Source organism: Equus asinus, chromosome 2 (assembly GCF_041296235.1).
Source record: "Equus asinus isolate D_3611 breed Donkey chromosome 2, EquAss-T2T_v2, whole genome shotgun sequence".
Taxonomy (NCBI): Eukaryota; Metazoa; Chordata; class Mammalia; order Perissodactyla; family Equidae; genus Equus; species Equus asinus.
Genome location: NC_091791.1, coordinates 152,808,108 through 152,830,877, shown reverse-complemented (window position 1 = coordinate 152,830,877; position 22,770 = coordinate 152,808,108). Strand labels below are relative to the sequence as shown.

At 41.1% G+C, this 22,770-nt stretch overlaps 3 protein-coding genes across 20 annotated transcripts in view; 2 read left to right on the top strand and 1 right to left on the bottom strand.

Moving 5' to 3' along the window:
* The window catches only part of TMEM62 (transmembrane protein 62), a 71,887-nt gene extending 63,270 nt beyond the window's left edge, over positions 1-8,617 (top strand). For 13 of the 17 annotated variants that reach the window (XM_070502837.1, XM_070502819.1, XM_044765062.2 and 10 more), the window contains 4 exons: positions 909-993; positions 3,716-3,820; positions 6,141-6,259; positions 7,766-8,617. In XM_070502837.1, the coding sequence (XP_070358938.1) occupies positions 909-993; positions 3,716-3,820; positions 6,141-6,259; positions 7,766-8,092 (636 nt within the window). In that variant the 3' untranslated portion in view covers positions 8,093-8,617. The remainder of the gene's footprint in view (positions 1-908; positions 994-3,715; positions 3,821-6,140; positions 6,260-7,765) is intronic. The other 4 variants (XM_044765060.2, XM_070502806.1, XM_070502807.1 and 1 more) reach the window with 1 other exon arrangement.
* Positions 8,618-9,077: 460 nt separating this feature from the next.
* On the top strand, positions 9,078-20,671 carry CCNDBP1 (cyclin D1 binding protein 1). Of its 2 annotated transcripts, XM_044765057.2 has the most exons (11): positions 9,078-9,379; positions 9,555-9,614; positions 9,908-9,987; positions 13,347-13,428; positions 14,203-14,299; positions 14,475-14,548; positions 15,136-15,212; positions 15,557-15,840; positions 16,943-17,003; positions 18,640-18,686; positions 18,938-20,671. In XM_044765057.2, exons 1-11 carry the CDS (start codon positions 9,271-9,273, stop codon positions 19,050-19,052), a joined length of 1,086 nt encoding a protein of 361 aa, XP_044620992.1. In that variant the 5' UTR covers positions 9,078-9,270; the 3' UTR covers positions 19,053-20,671. The 2 variants fall into 2 exon arrangements, with proteins under 2 accessions (XP_044620992.1, XP_044620993.1); XM_044765058.2 differs by lacking the exon at positions 9,555-9,614 and having other exon boundaries at positions 9,138-9,379; positions 18,938-20,664.
* The window catches only part of EPB42 (erythrocyte membrane protein band 4.2), a 20,213-nt gene continuing 17,288 nt past the window's right edge, over positions 19,846-22,770 (bottom strand). Inside the window, exon 13 of the mRNA XM_070502765.1 lies at positions 19,846-21,393. Within this exon, the coding sequence (XP_070358866.1) occupies positions 21,177-21,393 (217 nt within the window). The 3' untranslated portion in view covers positions 19,846-21,176. The remainder of the gene's footprint in view (positions 21,394-22,770) is intronic.

Genomic DNA, 22,770 nt, shown 5'->3' with positions numbered 1-22,770 from the left:
TACCTATCCTTTGTATTAACATAAAATATACAAAAGATATGCACTATCATATTAGAAGAAAATTTAATCCTCCTTTACTTTCACCTCCCAGAGAGAGCTTTAGTGTAGAGCCTCACAGACTCAAAATGTGAATCGATTATTATTTTAATTTACTTTTATTACTTGTGTGATTGAGCTTTTTAAAAATATGACTAATGGGCATTTGTATCCTATTTTTACAAATTGTTTTTGTGTCACTTATTTATTTTTCTTTTGGGGATTTTTTAATAGTCACTTAGATCAGGCTTGGGAAACATTGACGTACTTATGAATTACCTGGGAGTATTAGGAAAAGGCAGATTCTGATGCAGCAGGGCTGAGATGGGGCCTGAGATTCTGCATTCCTAACAGGCTCAAGGTGATTCCAATGATGACTTGGGGACGATACTTTGGGAAACAGGGACGTAGATGACATGTTTCTTTACTGTGAGTTAATCTCCCAGTGAATGATTTCTTGATGGAGCAAGTAAAAGAAAATGCAGTCTCTGTTCACTCAGGCTGCAGTGTACTGTGTACTGTTGTTGTTTTTTTTAATTCTTATACAACTTTAAACAAAACAAAACAAATTGTACTTCTCCTGGTACAGTTGAAGTGGCATATTTTAATTTGATCACTTTATAACTGTATAAAATTACTTAGTTTCAACATTGGACCAAGTATCCAAATTCTGAAAGAGTAATGCTGAGGCAACTTATAATTTTCTTTTTTGGTGGATCAGATGTCTGATTCTCTTTGACCATATATTTTTCTTATATAGTGGTTTCTACTCATGGCGTCATTTCCTTTTTTGTTAATGGGGCCATTTAAAAAACCTTAACTGAAGCTGCACCCGTGTATCTATTTTCACATTACCATCTATTTCTCTGCAGGCTCGGGTCCTTTTTGTAATGATTGTGCTGATCCAGCTCACCATTCTCATTACTTTTAGGCATCGAGGGTATCCAGAACATAAAGGTTAGTCATGGTTCCTTTTATTCTTAGAAGACTTCACTTTAAAGTATGACACATGTCCTCACTATTACCAAGTGATAAATGTCAATATAAATTGTCTTTGTCTGAGCTCCGTGAGGTGCATCCTTCAAACTATCATACTTTTCCCACAATACTCCATCTTTAAAAAAGAATTCAATTTTTGCTGCTACATGGCAATAAAATGAGGCTCAATCAAAATGGGGGTAAAGAGGAATCTCCATATAGCTCAAAATGACCAACATCTCTGCCAGGCATTAAAGATCCTCCACAGTCTGGTGTTATCTCACTAGCCATGTCTTAAACCAGTTACCTGTATTTCAGCCTAATTTTTCACTGTTTTCTACACATACTATGCTCATTCTTGCTTCTGTGCTTTTTTCTAGGCTATCACCTCTAATTTAAATTGTTTTTCTAAACTTATCTAAATCTTAGCCTCCTTTAAGGCTCACCTCAAACCCTCTTTTTCCGTACCATTTCCCCCAGCCCTTCCTGGTCATAATGAGCTCTTACTACTCTGAATCCCTATAGTCTTTTCTGACTATTAATTCCATACTTAATTAGCCATTCATTTTGCTTCTCTTAACCACTTCGAATGTATATACATTTTCTCCTCACCGAGACTATTAAGTTCCTCAATATAGGAGCTCTTCTTTTCTACTTCTTTTCTGTTTCCCATAGCACCTAGCACTGAGGTTGTGCATAACAGACAATAAATACTTGTTGAATTAAGTTTTCCTTATCCCTTCTAGGCTTGGATGAAATCCCTGGGATTAGGGACTGATTGTGGGGGAGTGGAGTACTGTAGTAATGATTAAACAGTAAAATGTTTAACTGAATAGGCAGTGTACAAAGCCTACTGAATGTTTTCCTCTTACATATATATATTTTAAAATTCTATGAAAAAGTTCAAGGAGCATTATTACACACATATATTTTCCTGCACATAATGTAAATAAATAAATGTTTGAGGGAGGGCCCCAGTCTCATTATGTGGGGATACCAATATCTTTGTGTAGTTATTTAAAATTTACAACATATTTTTACCTACATTATCTCACTTAATCCTTACAACAATCCTGTGAGGTAGGTATTATTGTGCCCATTTTAAAGATTAGAAAACTAAGGACTAGGGAGGTTATGTAGGTTGTCCAAAGTCTCATAGCTAATCAAAGACAGAGGAAAGACTCAAAACCTAAGTCTTCTGACCCCAGGTCAGTTCTTTTCTTTAAACAACACTTCTTAACTTTGGCTATACCTTAGAAACCCCTGGGAAACTTTTAAATTTCAGTGTCTACACAGCACCCTAGACCAATTACATCAGAATCTCTAGAGGTAGGACCTAAGCATCAGTATTTTTTAAAGCTCCCCAGATGATTCCAATGTGCAGTCCAGGCTGAGAAGCATGGCGCTGTCTAAAGCAGTATTTCTTAGTCCTGGCTGCTGAGAATCACCTGGGTTGCTGCCTCAGCTCCCCCTCACCCCCAGGCTATTTAAATCCCAATCTCTGGAGGGTGAGACCTGGGCATGAGTATTTTCTAAAAGTTCCCCCAGGTTGTTCTAATGTTCAGCCAAAGTAGAGAATCATTGCTTAAAGTTTAAAGCAGAGCTGCCTCTAAGGCTAAAGGATTATTTATTTATAATAAATAATAATTATTATAGGGGGATATGTAGCTTAATACTTTGAGAAGTACCAGACTAGAAAAGAAAGAAGCTGAGAGAGGACTGAGTAGCAAGGATGTAACATACAAAGTGAGGAAGGTCATGCAGTATCAGGCTTTGATGAAATTAACTGTCAGCAGGCTGAACAATGTTCTGAGTATAAAATGGATATGCTGGCCTATTAGGAAGGACATACCATTTAACTTACATCAGGCTGTCTTTCACTGGGACCTATCCTTTAAAGAGTTTTTGCCTCTAGTGTTGCTCAGTGTGCACTGCGCTTCCTATCATGGTCTTCTGCTGACTGGCCTACTGTCAGCCATATACATGCCTGCAGCGGCTGGGGTGGAGGATCTGCGTACTTTCCTCTCTGGCCACAGAATGGAGCTTCTCTGTGCGAAGCCCATTTTCTTGGGCTTTTTGGTACTGTATTTTTAGAGCTGTTAATTTGGAGAGCTTTAGGAATCCCTTTCAAGTGGAGTAAGAGCATAGTTGTGAATTAAGAGCTATATCACACATGGGAAAGGAATATTTGGACAGGTGCTCATACTTAAGATTAGACTGGAGAAATTTCAATATTTCTTTGATATGCCTTTGGTATATTTTAATATGCCTTTTAGAAGTTTGTAGATTTGGATAACAAATCCCATAGAAAATAAATACTTGATTAACCTTTGAGCACAGCACTATATTTCAAACCTACACGAAGATGAAATAGTATAGTCCTCTGGCAGGTGTTGCTCTATTGTTTTCAGTCATTTACACATGCATATATGTGTGTGTGTGCGTGTGCATGCACGTGCGTGCATGTCTCCCAACTACACCATTGCTTTGAACTTCCTACCCTCTACAATTGTAAGTGAATTGGCTCAACAGGTTTCCTGCCATCTTGGGAATTTAAAGTGGTATCATCTGTAGAGTTTATCACATAACAAAAGATTTGCTGAATATATAGTAGACAGCCCACAGAAGTCTTCTAGAAAATGTTATAAAGAAATTGAGCTTTGCATGTCTTCACTGTATTTTTCAAATTTATTCTGTTTAGGACCTCCAGGATTTATAAATTTGACTTCATTTTCCCTTCATGTCTTGAGCAAAATAAACATCTTCTACTATTCTGTGTTGTTGCTGACCCTATATACAGTGCTTGGTAAGTGAATGAGGACACCTGAGATTGTGGAGGATCCTGCCCAAGAATATATTGAGAATTGTGACAACGGAGTCATTTAGGCCCTTGAGCGTATAACAAACAGCACATGGCTCCTTCATAAGTCATTTCCTGGGACATGGTCTTGGGAAATAAAGTTATTTCCTAACATGCTTAAAGGACATTTAGTCAACACCAAGTTAATTTAAGGGTGCTGAGAAGACCATTACAAAATTAGTATTTGTGTAGAAACCTAATAGAATGTAGAAGTTCAACTTAAAATCCATCTCCTCAGAGCAGCCTTCTTTGACTACTTTAGAGTTTTATCCTCTATTTCATCACACTTATTCCTTCATTACTTTATCAGAATTTATAATTATCTTCTCTGTTTATCATCTCTCCTCTTATTTGAATATCCATTGATGTCTTGTCTGTATTGTTCACCTCTATGCACAATGCCTGGTATGTAGTTCAGTGAATATTTACTAATGTGTTGCTCCTAAAAACTCAGCTTAAAAAAGGGAGAAACCAAAATGAGCAATGAGTTCAGGTGTATCTGAGCTCTTCTGTTACATTAATTATTATACCCAATACTTATAAAGACACTTAGCCACTTATGGAAGCAGAAAGCACTGAGTCTCTCTTTAAAGCTATTTACTAATGTTCCTTAGTGACTGAGTCAGTTAGGAGTAGATTAGCCTATTTCTTGCTTAGTCTTTGTCTTACACTTTTATTCCACCTTTGGACTTTTCTTTGCCCATTAGTAACTCCCACCAGAGAACAGAAAGTAGTTAAATAAGAAATAGACTGCACAAGTCTATATAACAAGCTATGGCAGATTCCTCCTCAGAGGTCAGTTTCCTTGTTAGAAGATAGGTTGAAGCTGTTTTGGGCACTAGTCTTACACTAGAAGCCAAAGCAAGTGATCTGGTTCCTGGCTATAAAAGAAACATTAAAAGGGCAGAAGTTGTTCCATTTTTAAAAGTTGAAACCTGAAGGAAAAATAGTTTTGTAGGCTAATATGCGTCTAATGGAGTTTATATAATATATGTCTGAGAAAATTACCTATGACTTTTTTTTTTTTTGAGGAAGATTAGCCCTGAGCTGACATCCATGCCCATCTTCCTTTACTTTATATGTGGGTTGCCTGCTACAGCATGGCTTGATAAACGGTGCATAAGTTCACACCCGGGATCTGAACTGACGAACCCCGGGCTGCTGAAGTGGAGTGCGTGAACTTAACTGCTGTGCCACCAGGCCGGCCCCTATCTATGACTTTTTAAAGCTGAATTCTACTCTTACCAGCCAATGTTGGTATTTGCATTTTGCAAAAGGATGTCTGACTGCCCCTTAATCACTCTTGACAATATAGTAGTTCCAGAAACCTGCACACTGAGAAGTGGTAGTAAATAATAGTAGGGAGGAGAGAAAAGTCATTCTGGCACACTGAGAAGGGGTAGTAAATAATAGTAGGGAGGAGAGAAAAGTCATTCTGGCATTTTAGATGAAAAATTAAAGAAGCAAGTTACCATGTTAACCCTGAGTATATAGCTGACGTACAAAGTGATGACTGAGTCAGCAAGAAAAGGTCAAGATACATTCATTACTATTAATAAGAAAGAGACGAAGTGCATTTTAGAAAGATTAAAGTGGTTGAAGTTTTATTGCTTAAAGGAGTAAATCTCAGGGGCCGGCCCAGTGGCACAGCGGTTAAGTGTGCATGTTCCGCTTCAGCGGCCTGGGGTTCGCCGGTTCGGATCCCGGGTGTGGACATGGCACCGCTTGGCAAGCCATGCTGTGGTAGGCGTCCCACATATAAAGTAGAGGAAGATGGGCACGGTTGTTAGCTCAGGGCCAGTCTTCCTCAGCAAAAAAGAGGAGGATTGGCAGCAGTTAGCTCAGGGCTAATCTTCCTCAAAAAAAAAAGAATAAATATCAGTTATCTGGAAAATTATCTTTTGTGGAATACCTCTTTGCTTCTTAAAGGAAACGTTAATGCATTATATTGAGGTTATTACTGCAACAGAATCTTCTAAAATTTGTGAATGTACTCCAATCTGTTTCTGGAATCTATTCCAGGTATAGCATGTACTCAGATGATTTTATAATCCAGAGAAGCATGGAGCAAAGGAGCAAACAGTTGGTTAGCTAGGACATCGCATGCAACGTAGAGATTAGCAAATAAGAAAAGTTATGCGAATAAAATGTTAATAGATGACTAGTTTAATATTTCTTTGTTATTCCTACAAATGCATCTCATGATGTATGTAGTCAGAATCATAGTTATTTAATCTTCTCCTTTCCCGTCCATTGCCTTTTTCAGGACCATGGTTCGTTGGTGAAATCACTAAGGGCAAATTGGGTTGCTGCTTCTCCTTTGGGATCTTTGTTGATGGACATTTCCTACAAGGCAGCCTAACATTTATAGTTGGAATTCTCCAGGTAAGAAGTCAGAAATGCAGTTTAAGAACATCTTGGCCTTGTTGGACTAATTGCATAACAGTTACAAATTAAATCCAAAATCCCAAATTAAACACCACGGATCATGTTTCCTAATTTACTGGCAGGGCAATCTTTAATATCAGGTGTTTTGTTTCCTTTTAGAGTGCTTCCGAAGCTCTTTCTTCCACCACTCTCTTGTAAATATCTAAAATACAGTTTTGGCAGACGGGGTTTTCACAGGGAGAACCGGCCTCCATCTACATAATGGAAAACTGAACTGAACCCAGGACCTACTCACATATAAAATGCTGCTGTACAGAGAATGTTCTGGCTTCTAGTCAGTGTTTGCTAGGCAGAGGTCTTCCCTAATTTGTCTGTGTCTAATCTTGCTGATCACGTTTTACTGTCCTATTACGAGGCTGTGAACTCATTTTGAACAATGTTTTTGGATTTCTTCCAAAGCTTCTTTCACAAAAAAACGGGGTTTTTTGTGAAAGAGATTTTTGTTTTTGTTGTTTGTTTCACTGTGCTTTTTCATTGAGAAAAAAATGAAATAAGGGACTAATGGTAGAATAAATGCTAGACTTCTGAGTAAACCAAAATTGATACTGAAGAAGGAAAATGTTTCAGAGGGAGGAAAGGAAAAACAGACACACAAGAAAAGTGGGTCAGTTATCCACTGGAAGCTCTCCTGGGCAGAAAGGAGACCTGGCTTTCTAGCGATATCTTAGCAGTGCATTTGTTTGGGAAACACTCATACGTTAGGTATACATTTGGATTAAGATTCCTTTAAGACAAACAAACACAAACAAAAAAACTCTGACCCGTAGCAAGTCTCTATAAATAGGTCTGAAAACTATTTACCTAACAATTTATTTATTTTACTCACCTAATGGGGCAAAAGGACCAAAATCTGAAGTAATGATATGAAGCTTTGGAATGTAAGCTCTATGATGCATCTTTTCTGACTTGTTCACCAGTGTGTTCCTAGCCTAGAGCCTAGCACAGTGCCTGACACATAATGGGTGTTCACTAATTATTTAGTGAATGAATGAATGAATCATACAGCACCTAAACTTGGATTATAACTTAACTCTTCTAATTTATATGCTAGCATTCATCAGGCTACTTCAAATAAAAAAAACAGAGATAAAAAAATATTGACACCTAAGTCCCTTCCTCGCTCTGCCAAAAAATACAAATATATATATTCACACACACACATGTTCAGTTCATTTCCACCTTAGACATTATTGAGGGCTTCAACATAAGTGAAATGATACCTGCCTTTAAGATGAACAGAAAGATACAGGCAAATACACAACTAACTACAGGTCAACTGTTGTGAGTATTATATGCAAGTGTGATTGAAGCTCAGAGAATCAGAGTTAACCCTCAAGAGAGAAAGCAACATATTCTTAGGAGCCACCAATGATGTATTAGTGAGACCCACACGCTTAAGGGCTTGCTAGTAAGTGAGTGGTTCTGTTGTGCTCCTCTTTCCAGCTGGTGTTTTTTAACATCCCCTTGATGGCTTACCTGTGTTGGAGCTTGCTGCAGCGGTGCTTTGGTCACAACTTCAGGTCTCACCTCCATCAAGGAAGATACTTGAAAATCATACCTGTTCACCTACTGATGTTGCTGCTGTACATCTGGCAGATGTGTTCCTGTTACTTTCTTCATATGACATATGGCACTTTAGCTTTTTTATTCTCCCCTTTGCGGACCTGGTTGACACTGCTGACACCTCTTCTCATTCGTTGTGTGTGGACACTGAACTCCACCGAACTTGGAGTCTTCATAGTGCAGTTAAAAAGTCACTTGAGCTCCTGAAGGCCGGGTCTCGCCAGCCGCCTCCGGAGCCCAGGCCTCTGCCCCAGCAGCAAGTGAAAGGCCAGTGTTGGTGGGCAAGCTTCAGGAAGCTGCTGCTCCTTGGACGCCTGGGAATTGGGAGGATTACCTACTACTGATTTCTGCACAGTGGACTGCAGAAAAGTCTAAATAATGCTATGATTCCTTCCTTCCCCAAGAAGGCAAAGGGTTGATTTATGTTTCTGAAGGGAAAGCCCTAATCTAGGAGATCCACAGGGCAGGGACTGGGTCTGTGTATGGGAGTATCTGAGGCCCAGTGTGTTTTAGGATTACCTCATGTAAAGTACCTAGCACAGTGTTGGAACTTAGCAGCCGTCAAGGGTGCCACCTTTAGGGGCGGAGAACCAGGGAGAACTTGGGCTCGACCCTAACTACCCTTAAGATATTAGGTCCCAGTCCTCTTTCCCCGCAGTGTTATGGGCTCTCTGCTTCCTTAGTGAGGGTGTTTTCAACTAATCAAATAAATGAATGATGAATAAGAAAGAACTCGCACAAGTTCCTTTACTTATGTCGCCCTGCATCAGAGGACGGGAGGAGGCGTGACCGGGCCTCTGCGGCGGAAGGAGGTGTGGCCGGGGCTCTGGGGCGGGAGAGGGCGTGGCCGGGGCTCTAGGGAGGGAGGAGGCGTGGCCGGGCCTCTGCGGCGGAAGGAGGTGTGGCCGGGGCTCTGGGGCGGGAGAGGGCGTGGCCGGGCCTCTGCGGCAGAAGGAGGCGTGGCCGGGGCTCTGCGGCGGGGGAGTCGGGGGGCGTGGCCGAGCCTTGGAGGGCGGGAAGGGGGCGTGGCCGAGCCTCTGGGGACGGGAGGGGGCGTGGCCGAGCCTTGGAGGGCGGGGAGGGGGCGTGGCCGGGACTCTGGGGCGGGAGGTGGTGTGGCCCGGGCTCTAGGGACGGGAGGGGGCGTGGCCGAGCTCTGGGGCGGAGGGGAGCGTGGGCGGGCCTTGGGGACGGGAGGAGGCGGGCCTGGCCCTCTGACTACAGGGAAAGACGTGGCTGGGCCTCTGGGGCGGGGCGGGGCGGGGCGGGTTGTTGCCGGAAACGAACCCGGGCCTGTGACGTCCGGAAGTGGAGCAGCTACCGCAGCGTGGCTCTGGCAGCTGCGGAGGCGGCTTTTGTCTGCAAGCTCCAGGCGATCTACTGAGATGGCGAGCGCAGGTGCACCTGCAGCCGCAGTCCCCACCCTGGCTCCGCCTTTGGAGCAGCTCCGGCACTTAGCAAGGGAACTGCGGTTGCTCCTGCCTGGAGTGCGGGGTGAGCTGACGCAGTTGGGACGGGCGACGACAGGGGCGGGCTTGGGGTGGGGGAGAGGCCAGGTTGTGGCGGCGGCGGGGGCAGGGTCCCGAGCGGAGGAGGTGGGGGTCCGAGGTGACTCCGCTTATCTCTCTCTTCCTTTTGCCACCGCCTGCCCACACGCTACACCCACCAGTCGGCGAAGCCCGGGAGACCTCCAAAGAGTTTAATCGGGAGACGTTTTGGAGTAGACTCAGTGAGTGCGTCTCTTGTTGGGGACTCCCATCTGTCATCTCTTCCAGCGTTCCGACCCCTTCCCCTCCCGCTTTCCCCCGCCGGTCCTCTCTGTGGGGATACCTCACCTTACCCGTACATACTCGGCGTCTCAGAGGTTGATGTAAAACATTGATTCTTGGAGGTGTTTTTGAGACGTCTCAGCCAGCAGGGGTGGAGAAGGGAACGCTTTATCTTCCAAGTCTGTGTAGCAGCTGCAGCATCATCCTTATGGCGCTACGTATTGACTCCTGCCTCCTCCTCTGTCACCCCCAGATGAGGCAGCCGTGAAAGTGTCCGGGGAAGCCACGACTCTGACTGAAGTCTTCTCTCGACTTCCACTGCCGTCTCCGCAGGTGGGCTTTATTTTCCTGGAATCATTGTGCTGCCTCCTTATTTCTTAGGAATCCTCTCATTTTCTTTTCACCTTTTACACTCAAACCAGGGGATTTATTTTTCTCGTCTGTCAAATAAGATTTCGGTTCTCATCTCACAGGATTGTTGTGAAGACCAAATTGCCAAGTGCAGTACCTGGCGTGGAGTGGGACAGTCTTCTAAATATTGGTTCAATTTGAAGTTCATCCTGGTTATTTCCTTCCTGATAATGTTTTTTAAGCACTTGCTATTTGCTGGGTGCTTTCACATACATCGCCATCTGGCAGATGAGTAAGCAGGCTCAGAAGCTCAGCTTAGGGTAAATAAGCAGCGGAGCTAGGATTTAAATTAGAGTCTATCTGATGTCTAGGCTACACTTTTTCTGTTATACTACGTAATACCCTTGTTATATTGAATTATTTTTTATATTTAATCAGTAACGTGTATACAGTATAAAATTCAAAAGATATCAAAGTTGTGTGCTAAAAAGTTTATATCTCCCCTCCCCAATTCCTTTTGTGTTACTCCATGTATATTCTATGCATATACACACTTATGTGTATGTGCCTGTTTCTTTTTACACAAATGATAGGATACCATGAACACTTCCCCTTCTGGACCTTCCTTTTTAAAAAGAATTATCAATCATAGGACATATTATTTTTATTTTTTGTGTGTGTGAAGAAGATTGGCCCTGAGCTAACATCTGTTGCCAGTCTTCCTCTTTTTGCTTGAGGAAGATTGTTCCTGAGCTGACATCTGTGCCAGTCTTCCTCTCTTTTATGTGGGATCCCACCACAGCACAGCTTGACAAATAGTGCTAGGTCCACGCCTGAGATCTGAACCTGCGAACCCTGGGCAGCAGAAGCCTAGCATGGGAATTTAACCACTATGCCACAGGGCTGGCCCCCTCATTAGCACATATAAATTGATTCTTAGAAGCACTTATAAAGTTGCACAGTTCTTTGTAATGGCTGCATGGTATTTAATAGAGTGGATATAACCATAATTTATTTAACCAATATTGTTAAGTAGACATTTAAGCTGTTTCCAACATGTAACTGTTATAAATAGTGCTGTGGTAAATTGTGTAATACAATCTTTGTTTATGTGTGTATATCTGTAAAAAAAATTCTCAGAAGTGAAATTGCTACAACAAAGAATTTATGCATTTTTAAGAGCGCTTTATTATAAAACTAATGAAAATAAACATGTCAGCTGTGACCAGTTTTTCTAGAGCTAGATATACTTAATTTGGGAGTAAGCTTATTTTAAAATGGCATATTCATTGCCTTATTTGATTTTCATAGTCAATAGTTTCATTCTCTTTTCCAATCTATATATCCAGATGTTTTGAAATGAAAAAATATTTTTTTGCTGCATCTACAATGGTAAAGTCTCTCCCACTACATACCTCAAAGATCTGTGATGAGGAAACAAGAGATGAATTGTATGAGAGCACTTTAAAAGCTTTGTGGAAGAAAGTCAATATTTATTTCAAAAGGAGTAGTAATATTACCTTATTTTTCTTATCTGCTGACTCCCTTCTTTCAAATACACTTAGGACTTGCTGCTAAAATTCACAGCTAGTAAGATACCCTGAGGAGGTAGCATAGAGCTGTTTTTCTTTACACGTTCAGGACAATGGTTTCACTCAGATGAAAAATTAGAATTTGCTTTTATCTGAATTATGTGTATTTGAATCACAGTTGCTTTCTTAGAATCTCAGCACGTTAGTCCTACTGGAGAGTGGTTTTGTTTTTTTAATTGTGGTCCATCTGGACTCGTAGTTTTGTAAAATTGTGTTTGGATATTGAAGCAGTGTCAGCTTGCTGCAAAAGTTTCTGAATACTCTCAATCACTGTACTTATCCATTCTAGACTGGTGATGAGCAGTTTACAGACTAGCACCAATCTGTGGACCAATTTTGCAAAGCACTGGCTTAGAATTTAGCAGAGAAGTGAGGACAAGGAAGATAGGAGAAAGCCAGTGACTGCTTAGAAGGAAGATAGTCAGCTTTGAGCATTGTAGAGTCCATGCTGATTATCTTTAGGTATACAGTTATGCCTTGCTTAATAATAGATACTTTCTGAGAAATGCATCATTAGGCAATTTTGTTGTTGTGGGAACATGATAGAGTATATTTACACAAACCTAGATGGTATAGCCTACTACACCCCTAAGCTTTATGGTACTAATCTTATGGGACCACTATTGTATATGCGGTCTATCATTGTTGGAAACATTGTTATGCAGCACTTGACTGTCTTGTGATTCTGTTAGAGAGATCAGACACCTGGTTATTGGTCTAAGATAGAGTTGGCAAACTTTTTCTGTAAAGGACCAGATAGTAAATATTTTATTAGGCTTTGCAGGCCAACTACTTAACCCTGCCCTTGTAGTGCGAATACAACTACAGATGGTCCCCGACTTACGATGGTTTGACTTACGATTTTTTGACTTTATGATGGCACTGTGTGAAAGAAATACGCATTCAGTAGAAAGCAATACATATTCAGTAGAAACTGTACTTTGAATTTTCAGTTTTGATCATTTCCCCAGGCTGGTGGTGTGCAGTACTACTCTCTCATGATGGTGATGCTGGGCGGCAGCAGGTAGCCACAGCTCCCAGTCAGTCTTGCAATCACGAGGGTGAACAAGGGTACACTTAAAACCATTCCATTTTTCAGTTTCAGTATGGTATCCAATAAATTACATGAGATATTCAACACTTTATTATAAAATAGGCTTTGTGTTAGGTGATTTTGCCCAACCTTAGGCTAATGTAAGTGTTCTGAACACAGCTAAGGTACGTTAGGCTAAGCTCTGATGTTCGGTAAGTTAGGTGTCTTAAATGCATTTTCAACTTATGATATTTTCAACTTACAATGGGTTTATTGCGGTGTAACCCCATCATTAAGGAAGAGCTCTATAGATAATATGTAAATAAAAGAGTGTGACTGTATCACAGTAACACTTTATTTATAAAAACTGGCAGTGGGCCTGATTTGGCTCATGGGCCATATTTGCTAACTCCTGGTCTAAGGTATGGTGAATACCTCACAGAAGATCATGAATGTCTTGGGATATAGACTATCAGGAATAAGTTTTTCCTGCCCTTTCTTAATGTTTTAATGAGTTGTCAGTTCAGGCTCTGGTGTCTGGCTGACTCCTCTCTGGTATGTGCTAAGAATAGCACAAGGCCTAACTCATACTAGGACTTCAGAAAATGTTTGATGATGCTGTATAGATGTCTGCTCTCTTCCACAGCAGATGGGTTGACCACATTAATATAATCCATTTCCTTTTTTCATTCTGAAATGGGTCCATGACCTCATAGGAAACCCAGAGGTTCTGTGAACAAGTCCATGCTGCCATCCAGGCAATTATTGCCATATACTATTCGCTTCCCAAGGATCAGGGTAAGCCACTATGTGCACATAAATGTTCAGTTTATAAAGTAGATCTTTGATAACATGACAGCTTGTGTCCTGAAACTTTTTACCGTTTCCTCAATTTGAGCATATAATGTAACTTTCTCCCATAAAATGCAGTCAAGGATAATTTTATAGCATCAGTAACCTCCATAAATAAGCCTTTATGCTAAGGTACAGATGCTGTGTTCCTATCTCCTCTGCCTTGCCGGACTCTGAGGTTTTTAATTCTTACTGGCTCCTCCATCTCTAACCCACAGATGCTGGCTTAATCTCAGCCCTATACCCAGGCCCAGGCCGTCCCCTGTCTCCTCTAGCCCTGTTACAGCACACACTGTTTCTGAGCTCCCTTATAGGTTAGCTGACCTCCAGCCCTGCCTGTAGATTAGTGCCTTGATTATAATCATGCCAAAATTATAAATGAATACATCTCTCATGGATCTTCAGGGTTACTCGCGAATGGTTTAAACTCTTAAGTGGTTCATCCACACTTGTCAAGGTACCATACTGTTCTTTGTGCATGAATACATGCTGTCATGGAAAGATTTTATTCCAGATCTCTGGAGAAAAGCACTAAGGAATGGTGGGAGGAGCAAGAAAATGACATGGGATATAAACAAGACCTGAGTTTTGTGTCAGCATTCCAGTTAAAGCATGTGGGTGCTCATTACCTCAGGTTCTGTAGGGCTTAAACTCTCAGAAAAGCAGATAGTGACTTCTGGAAAGAAGACCAGGCTGCTGAATCTTTGCATTTGGCTACAGGAATCACCCTGAGGAAGCTGGTTCGGAGCGCCACTGTGGACATTGTGGATGGCATGGCTCAGCTTGTGGAAGTGCTTTTCATCACTCCAGCTCAGAGGTAGTGATGCCACAGTTGGGGTTATCAGTTAATGGGGTTCTTTGCTTCAGGGAGGGGAAAAGCTCATTTCAACAGCAAAGTTACCGATAGCTGAGAATGATGACCAGCAGGAAGGAGCTTTGTAGGAGACAGGAACCTAGGTTATTGATATATCCTTATTGATTCCTTTCCCCAGCCCCGAGAACAATGACCTTATTTCCTGCAACAATGTCTGGGTTGCGTGCCAGCAGGTGCCTCGGATACCAAGAGGTGGGTGAGAGTGGGAAGTGGGCCACTGACTCTGCTGGCCATAGCAGACAGACCTCTCAATCTGGTTTCCAGTTTTATAGCATGTATGTATTTTAACTTCTATAAAGAGGTTAGTGGAATTTATATTGTTTATCACCAACATCAAAAGATAGGCCTTAATACCTTTTGACAGTCTTTTTAGTTCTCACACTTCTGAATTCAAACTCCCCTCCCCCTCTGGCCTTCTTGTTAAATAAATGTGGTTTGTTCTCCTGGTCCTGCCCTAGGAGCAGTAAAATGGGACACACCGAAGCAGTTATAAGGTAGAGCCAGCTAGGCCAAAAGCAGTGGTCATCCAAGAGGACCATGGTGGGAAATATTATGTGACCATTTTATTTCTTCTTGTGGTGAATGAGGAAAAGCTTTTTAGCCCCCAGTCTGGGCACCCAGAGGATGTGGGTGGGAAGAGTTTTACATTAAACTGCCACCCTTATTTACTGTCCTTGGCACTCCCTTCAAATGGGAACACTGTTGGTTGCCCTTTGCAGATTTAAGAGAATTATTGGGTTTCTGCTGTAATCCCAGTGCTTCTGATTTTTCACTCGTAGACAACAAAGCTGCAGCCCTTTTAATGCTGACAAAGAGTGTGGATTTTGTGAAGGATGCACATGAGGAAATGGAGCGGGTGAGGCGACCTCTGTCTTTGTTGATCATTGGAAGGCAACTCTGTGACTAATAGATGAGAATTGATTATAGAGGCGATGTCCTGAGCATTGACCACATAGGTCCCATCCTCACTCCTGTCCCCCATCTCCCACCCCCCACCCCATGCCCATGTGTGATTTGGTGCCACACCCCTCTGTTCCATTGCTGGACTAAGAGAGTGAGAACAGGGTTTATGAAGTGATTCACCTCTGTAGTCATTAGTGAAGTAGCTGGCTGAGGTTTGGGGACAACTCAGACATGATGCTGAAAGTATAATATGCTTTTTTTTTTTTTTGCGTTCAAATATATCATGGTATGTCTTAGGCTGTGGAGGAATATGACCCTTACTGTGGCCTTTTGAATGACACTGAGGAGGACAACTCTGACAACTACGGTGATGAAGGGGATGATGTGTTGGGATGTCCAAACAATCGGGACTTATATTGGTCAGAGGAAGACCAAGAACTTATAACCCCATGCCTTGCACTGGTGAGAGCATCCAAAGCCGGCTTGAAGAAAATCCGGATCTTAGTGGCAGAGAATGGGAAGAAGGATCAGGTGGCCCAACTGGATGACATTGTGGATATTTCTGATGAGATCAGCCCTAGGTGAGCATGATCCCCACTTGAATCTTCTGGGCAGCAGCATTCTGATCTCAGCTTGTGCTGTCACCCCAAGATTTTTCCCCAGTTTTCTATTTTGAAAATTTTCAAACCTACAGGAAAGTTGAAAAATTATTGCAGTGAACACCCATCGTTCATCTAGATTCCCCTGTTGTTCACATGTTTTTCTATGTTGGTTTCTGTATAGATAGACGTGCCATTTTTTTTCCCTGAACCATTCGAGAGTAAGTTGCAGACGTCAATGACGTTTCACCCCTAAATACTTTGGCACGCATCTCCTAAGAACAGGCATTCTTATTCTTATTTACATTATTACATCCAATAAATTTGACATTGAATATAATAATATTATCTAAGATTCAGATTTTCCCAGTTGTCTCTAAAATGTCCTTTATAGCTTTTTTGTTTTTTTTTTAATCCAGGGTTCCATCAAGGTGTCACCTTGCATTTGGTTGTCATCACTTTAGTCTCTTGCAACTAGAACAGTCTCTCTCCTTTTTAGTGTTGTTTTGAAATTAACATTTTAAAGAATCCAAGTTAGTTGTCTTGTAGAATATCCAACAATCTGAATTCATGTGATAGTTTTCTCATGATTATAGATTATATTCAGATTAAACATTTTTTGGCAAGAGTATCACATAGTTGAATGTTTTGTGTTTCTCATTGCATCATATTGGGGAGGCACATGATGTTAGTTTGTTTCATCATTGGTGGTACTAAATTTGATCTCTTGGTTAAAGTGGTACCCACTACAGTGGCGTTCCAGAGATGAACCCTGCCTATACCGGTTGTTAAATTGATGGTTTCAGATTCTCACATTTTTAACTGAATTAATCATGTCCCATCCTATTGGCCAAGGGAGTTTTTTTCTCCCAGCTTCCTAGTGAAATGGGATATGTCTGCGTTCAGTGAATACCAGTTCAATTGGTTCTTTCTTGGTTGCCTGGTTGCCCAATTTAAGGAACTCATAGGCATTTCTGGGACAGTCATTTTCTTACTAGTCACATCCTTCGTTGTAGACTGGAAACCACCTAGCTGAGCTTTGTTCCTTTTTTGGTTTATGTTTATTTTTGCTTTCTGCCCTTAGTGTGGATGATTTGGCTCTGAGCATATATCCACCCATGTGCCACCTGACTGTGCGAATCAATGTAAGTACCAGCTTTGAGAGAATAGCTACAGAGCTAACTGGTAGAATTTCACCAATCACTAGTATTTCCTTTAAGCTATAGGGAATATCTTTATTTGTTGCGCTTGGATGCAAGTGCAACAGTAATGTCACAGTTCTTACAAGTGTTTGTGCTTGATAAATATTCGCTGAAGTTGAATTAGAATACCCATGAGCTCTGGTAGCCCTGTCTTCTATAACCACTTGAGTAATCATTTAGAAAAACCAGAAGACTTAGAAAATGCTGGGGCCAGCCCAGTGGCGCAGCAGTTAAGTGCGCACATTCTGCTTCGGCAGCGTGGGGTTCACCAGTTCGGATCCTGGGTGCAGACATGGCACTGCTTGTCAGGCCATGCTGTGGTAGGCATCTCACATATAAAGTGGAGGAAGATGGGCACTATGTTAGCTCAGGACCAGGCTTCCTCAGCAAAAAGAGGAGGATTGGCAGCAGTTAGCTCAGGGCTAATCTTCCTCAAAAAAAAAAATAGTAATGCTGCTTTGAAAAGAAAGTCTTCAGTAATTTAAGATCCTCTCAACCTGAAGTCACAAGTTTCTAATTTCTAGTATAGGCAGAAATAAGTGTTCCGGGGACATACTCTGTTCTAATATAAACACATCATGTGATTTAACCATGGAGGGTCAAGCTCTTTATAAAAATCTGATTTTATTGTATTCTTTCAAGTCCTGGTTCCTGTGGTAGAGAATGTTCTATTTTTAGAAACTCTGTTCTTATCTCTGATATTACTGGAAAAAGAAGTAAAACTTCTAAATGGCTTATATTTTATAACCAGATATATCAATCCTAATAATATTTGATAAATTAGATAGTGGCAATTAGATTCATCAAATGTATCTTCACAATGTGCAAAGACTTTGAAGTAGAATAGGATCCTTTTGGGCATTAAGTTTTTTTTCCCATTCACTTTTTAAAAATTGACTTCCTAAGAAGTAAACATCTTTAGCAATATCCCTCGTCAATTATCCTGAATAAAATTTAAAAATATGTACTATATATTGGTGGCATACATACATCATCATGTTATCTTGCTATTGGTTCTTAAAATTCTGTACATAGATTTTTTTTTTTTTTTTTGGTGAGGAAGATTGTCCCTGAGCTAACATCTGTGCCAGTCTTCCTCTGTTTTGTATATGGGATGCCACCACAGCCTGGCTTGATGAGTGGTCTGTGCCTGGGATCCAAACCCACAAACCCTGGGCCACCAAAGCGAAGCCCACGAACTTAACCACTACGCCACCAGGCTGGCTCTGACTTTCGTAAAAAGAAACATGAGTTGTTTCTGCTATATATTCTGAGCTGTCAGCAGCTGGGACAAATTCAGCTTATGTTCTTCCTTTTTCTGTTTTTTTTTTAATTAAAAAATATTTTAAATTTAAAAAAATGTATAAAAATATTATAGCAACGCTATTAATCAGACTTTGCTGATTAGAAAGGAGTCCATAATCCTACTATCCTAATGTAATCAGCATTTTTGTTTTTGTCTATTTCCTTCAAGATTCTTTATTTTACGGTTTTATTATTTGAGTCTTTTAAAATATTTTAGCTCTCTTTTCTTTTTTAGGGTAGGGCTCAGGGTGAGTAACTTCTGTTTCTTTTCTAGTCTGCGAAACTTGTATCCGTTTTAAAGAAGGCCCTTGAAATTACAAAGTGAGTATGAGGACTTCTCCACACATAGCTTTTTGAGAATAAGCTATCCAGCCATTCTCAACTCCCAAATCCCCATTTCAGGGAGTGGAGGAAGGTGGGTATGGTGTCTTCTTTCAACTTCGGCTGTGGAGCAGCTGAGTTTCTGCAAAGAAACTTGCCTTACTATAGTTCCCCCTGTGCCCCTGTTGAGGATAGATTTTTCCCTTGACAGTATAATAAATTTGACCTCTTTTTTCCCATTCCATTCACAGAGCGAGCCATGTGAACCCACAGCCAGAAGATAGTTGGATCCCTTTACTTGTTAATGCTGTTGATCATTGCATGAACAGAATCAAGGAGCTCACTCAGAGTGAACTTGAGTTATGAGTTTGCAGGATCATTTGTGCTCTCCTCTTTCCCTTCCTTACTGTCACAGCCAGGCTCTGATGTCTGTGTTTAAAATGGGGCTAGACTGCTTTCTAGATAGAAAGGGAGTCCCTTTCTGTACTTACCCAGAGACTCTATCACCAAAGATTCTTGGTTAGGCCAGACTGGCAATTATTTATAAACCATACGAGTATGATTTATTTTTCTGTGCTAGATAAAAAAGTAATTGCATGAGTTTGGGTTCCTGAGAGGTCTCTCAGAGATTCCTGGGGAAACTGCCTTGTTCCTATTTACAATAAAATGTGTCGTTTTATTGTTAAAGATGTTGGTAGTCTCAATAAAATGCTAACCTGCCAGTGGTTAAATGAGTACCCTTCAAAGTTTCTTTCTACCAGGAATACAGTCGGTTGAGACTAAAACATTGCTTTCATTTGAGTTTATCGGTCTAAAGATCTGATTTGATCAGAAGTATATTTAGAACAAAAACATTTGATTTTAATTTATTTAGAGAAAATGACTCCAAAGGCCCTGTTAGTACTTCAGCATATTATATAAGATCAGTATTCTTAAGTCCTTCTGAATATTATTCCAGGTTACTCCATGCCTCTAAAATTATTTTTTGGTATTGAGCTCATTTGTTAGGTTTGTCCACCTTATTGAACAGATTTTTTTTTCTTGTACATACCTGTATTGTTGTTCTCTGTTATATGTTACATCTGTCTCAAATTTAGATACACAATTTTTATAAATCAAAAAATGGTAAATGTCTAAGAGAGTTTATATAATTTTTTTTAAAGATTTTATTTTTCTCCCAAAGCCCCCTGGTGCATAGTTGTGTATTTTTAGTTGTGGATCCTTCTGGTTGTGGTGTGTGGGATGCTGCCTCAGCATGGCTCGATGAGCAGTGCCATGTCCACACCCACGATCCCAACTGGCAAAACCCTGGGCCGCTGAAATGGAGCGCGCGAACTTAACCACTCAGCCACGGGGTCAGCTCCCAAGTTTATATAATTTTAAGGGCCTCTTCAGTTAATGCTTTTGTGAAACCATTGCCACTTCAGTATATTTTTGCATCAGTCTGGAAGATCACATATTGGAAAGCGAAGTACACCTGTATGATGTATATTCTGGTGACCTGAGTTGGGCCTTATGCATGGACTGCAGGTCTCCACAACCTTTCATGCCAGCCCTTGTCCTTGTTTAGGTGTCATTCATCACATCTGCCCTTCTCATGTCCCCACAGTCTCTTTAGATATAATCAGCAACAGCAGCCATTCTTTTGAGAGACTCGTGTGTACTTGGGGTTGAAATTCCTTAAGTCAAGAGTTTTAATTTACTTTTGTAAGGTGCCATTCGGTACTTTTAACAGGCGTCATAAAGAGAAGGAACTAAAATCAAACTGAGAGAGCGACAAAGCAAAACAATATTATAAACAAAAAAAATCACAACTTTGTACAAAAGGAGTCTAGTTCTTCTCTCTCTTCTTATAGGGCTTATTTTCTAAGTATTTAATAATTTTCCTATTTCTCTACTGGACCAAATGCATGTTATTAACATCAGACTTTAATTGTGGGATGCCTAATGAATACAGAACTCTAGTAAAGACTTATGTGAAGCTGAATCTAGAAGATCCTTCTGTCCTCAGGTTCTATGTTGTATATTTTATAACTTTGTTCTGTCATCTTTGGATCTTTAAGGATAATGGTTAGGGATGGCACCAATCAGTGTCATCTTAGGATTACCTAACTATTCCATTTTTAGCTATTATTGTCCCACTTCATCAGAAGTATAAGAATGATTTAAATGTTAGATTCTTTTCCTTACCTGTAAGTTAGTGAATGTGTTAGTGAGCAGTAAAATGGTTATGAAAAACCCCAAACCCCAAAAATCTGAATGTACTTATCTGAGTACCTTTTCAAAGGTTTCCTTTTGTCCCTCAAGCCCAGTAGTTTCTATTCTAAGATAACTAGTCTTCACGACTCCCTTAATCTGGGGTGACAGAAGCGAATGTCTTTCCAGTTGATTTCTGGGAATCTAGTTTTGTTCTTGGTCCATCTTCTGCTCAAACTGAATGGAGATTCATTTGTCTGATAAGCAAAGTTTCCCTTCCCAGCACGTTCGGTTTTAAATGGTAGATTCAAAGGGGTGGTTGGGGAGAGTGACAGTAGAGCTGGGAATTTCAGCTGGAAGTTCCGGGGCTACCACCTCGACACTTCTGTAGTTGGTTAGGTTCTGGAACACATCGCAGTCCATTTCCACAGTGAGCATCTGGAGCCCCACCTGCGTCGGTGTGAACCGGAATTGGGTGTACGAGGTATCTCCAGGCCACACCGCATCTAATCTGAAATATAGGAAAAGGCAGGTGGTAGTTCCGTCCTAGGTTCATTGCTTTGCTAGCCCCAGTGACTCGATCCTTCCCTACGTGAAGAGGCAGACTGTGAAGAAATAAACATGCAAGTACCTTGCTGTTAAAACAGAGGCGGCTTTCAGGGGAAGACAGTAGCCCCCCTGCGGTGGGCAATTGCGTGGTTGAGAAGAGAAACATCCTATTCTAAGGGCTTCCAAGCTGCATCTCTTGTTTCTTTTATCACCTGTGACTTCAGTCTGGTCCCACCTAGGTAATAATACTGGGTATGTTTGCAAAAGCTATAGGTTTGGAACCCTCACATTGCAAAGTGCAGTGGTACAGCAGACATATTGGGAAGATGTCACTATGTCAATAGATGGTGTTTGGAGCCCTTTCAGCAACCCTTAGCCTGCCTGTGGACCTTCTTATGGTGACTGAGGGAATGGTGCAGATTTCCTTTGAGGAGCTTTGCCCCATAATTGATCTGGGAGACCACAAAAGTCTGGTTAAATGTTGGCAGTCCTTCCTCTTAACTTATTGACAAGAATGATGCATTGCATTTCATGAGTCTGAGGCAGTGGCTCAAAAACCAGACAACCTGTCAGGGACCTCGGGGATGGTAGGAATAGACATTGTGCACTCTAACCTGTACACTGTGTGTTCACCGAAGGATGCAGTGGACATGAGAGAAGGAGAGAGAATGAAAGAAGATACTTGCAACATCTAAAACCAACAAGGAACTAATACCTAGACTATACAGGGAACTCCTACCAATCAACAAGGAAAAAAGTCAGGAATACCAAAAGAAAAGTGGGTGAAGACAGGAACAAACTTTACAGAGAAGGAAATGGAAAAGGCTAATAAACATATGAAGATTTACAAATTAAAACACCAGTGAGATACTACCTTATGTCGTTTGGAAAAAAGAAAGAAAGCTGGGTATTGCCAAGAGTGGAGGAATGGAAGGAGCAAAGAAACTGTCATGAACTGCTGGAGGGAGTGCAGACTCCTGCAGCCATTCTGTAAACAAATCTGATAGTACCTGCTCAGACCTGGTCATGTCCTGTGACTCAGCAATTCTATTCCTGGACATATATATCCTCCCTCTCCTGCCAGAGTTTCAAACAAGTACATAAAGAGACATATGTGAGGCTGTTCATTGCAACAGTATTTGTGGTGTCTGAAAGTTGGAGGCAATGTGTGTGCCCGTCACTGTGGAGTGGAGTGGTAGGAAGTGGGGGACGTGCACGGTGTAATATCATGTAGCAGAAGCAGTGGACTTGATATATGTGGATGAACCTTAAAAACAGTTCTGAATGAAAAGTAGGAAAAAGAATTAGACATAACATCATTTATATGTTAAAAATACAG

Excerpts from the sequence above, each read along its gene's own strand:
- CCNDBP1 (XM_044765057.2), top strand. The coding sequence starts at position 9,271 with ATGGCGAGCGCAGGTGCACCTGCAGCCGCAGTCCCCACCCTGGCTCCG. Across the intron at positions 9,615-9,907 it reads GACGTTTTGGAGTAGACTCA|ATGAGGCAGCCGTGAAAGTG; the intron begins GTGAGTGCGTCT and ends TGTCACCCCCAG. Across the intron at positions 13,429-14,202 it reads TTCGCTTCCCAAGGATCAGG|GAATCACCCTGAGGAAGCTG; the intron begins GTAAGCCACTAT and ends ATTTGGCTACAG.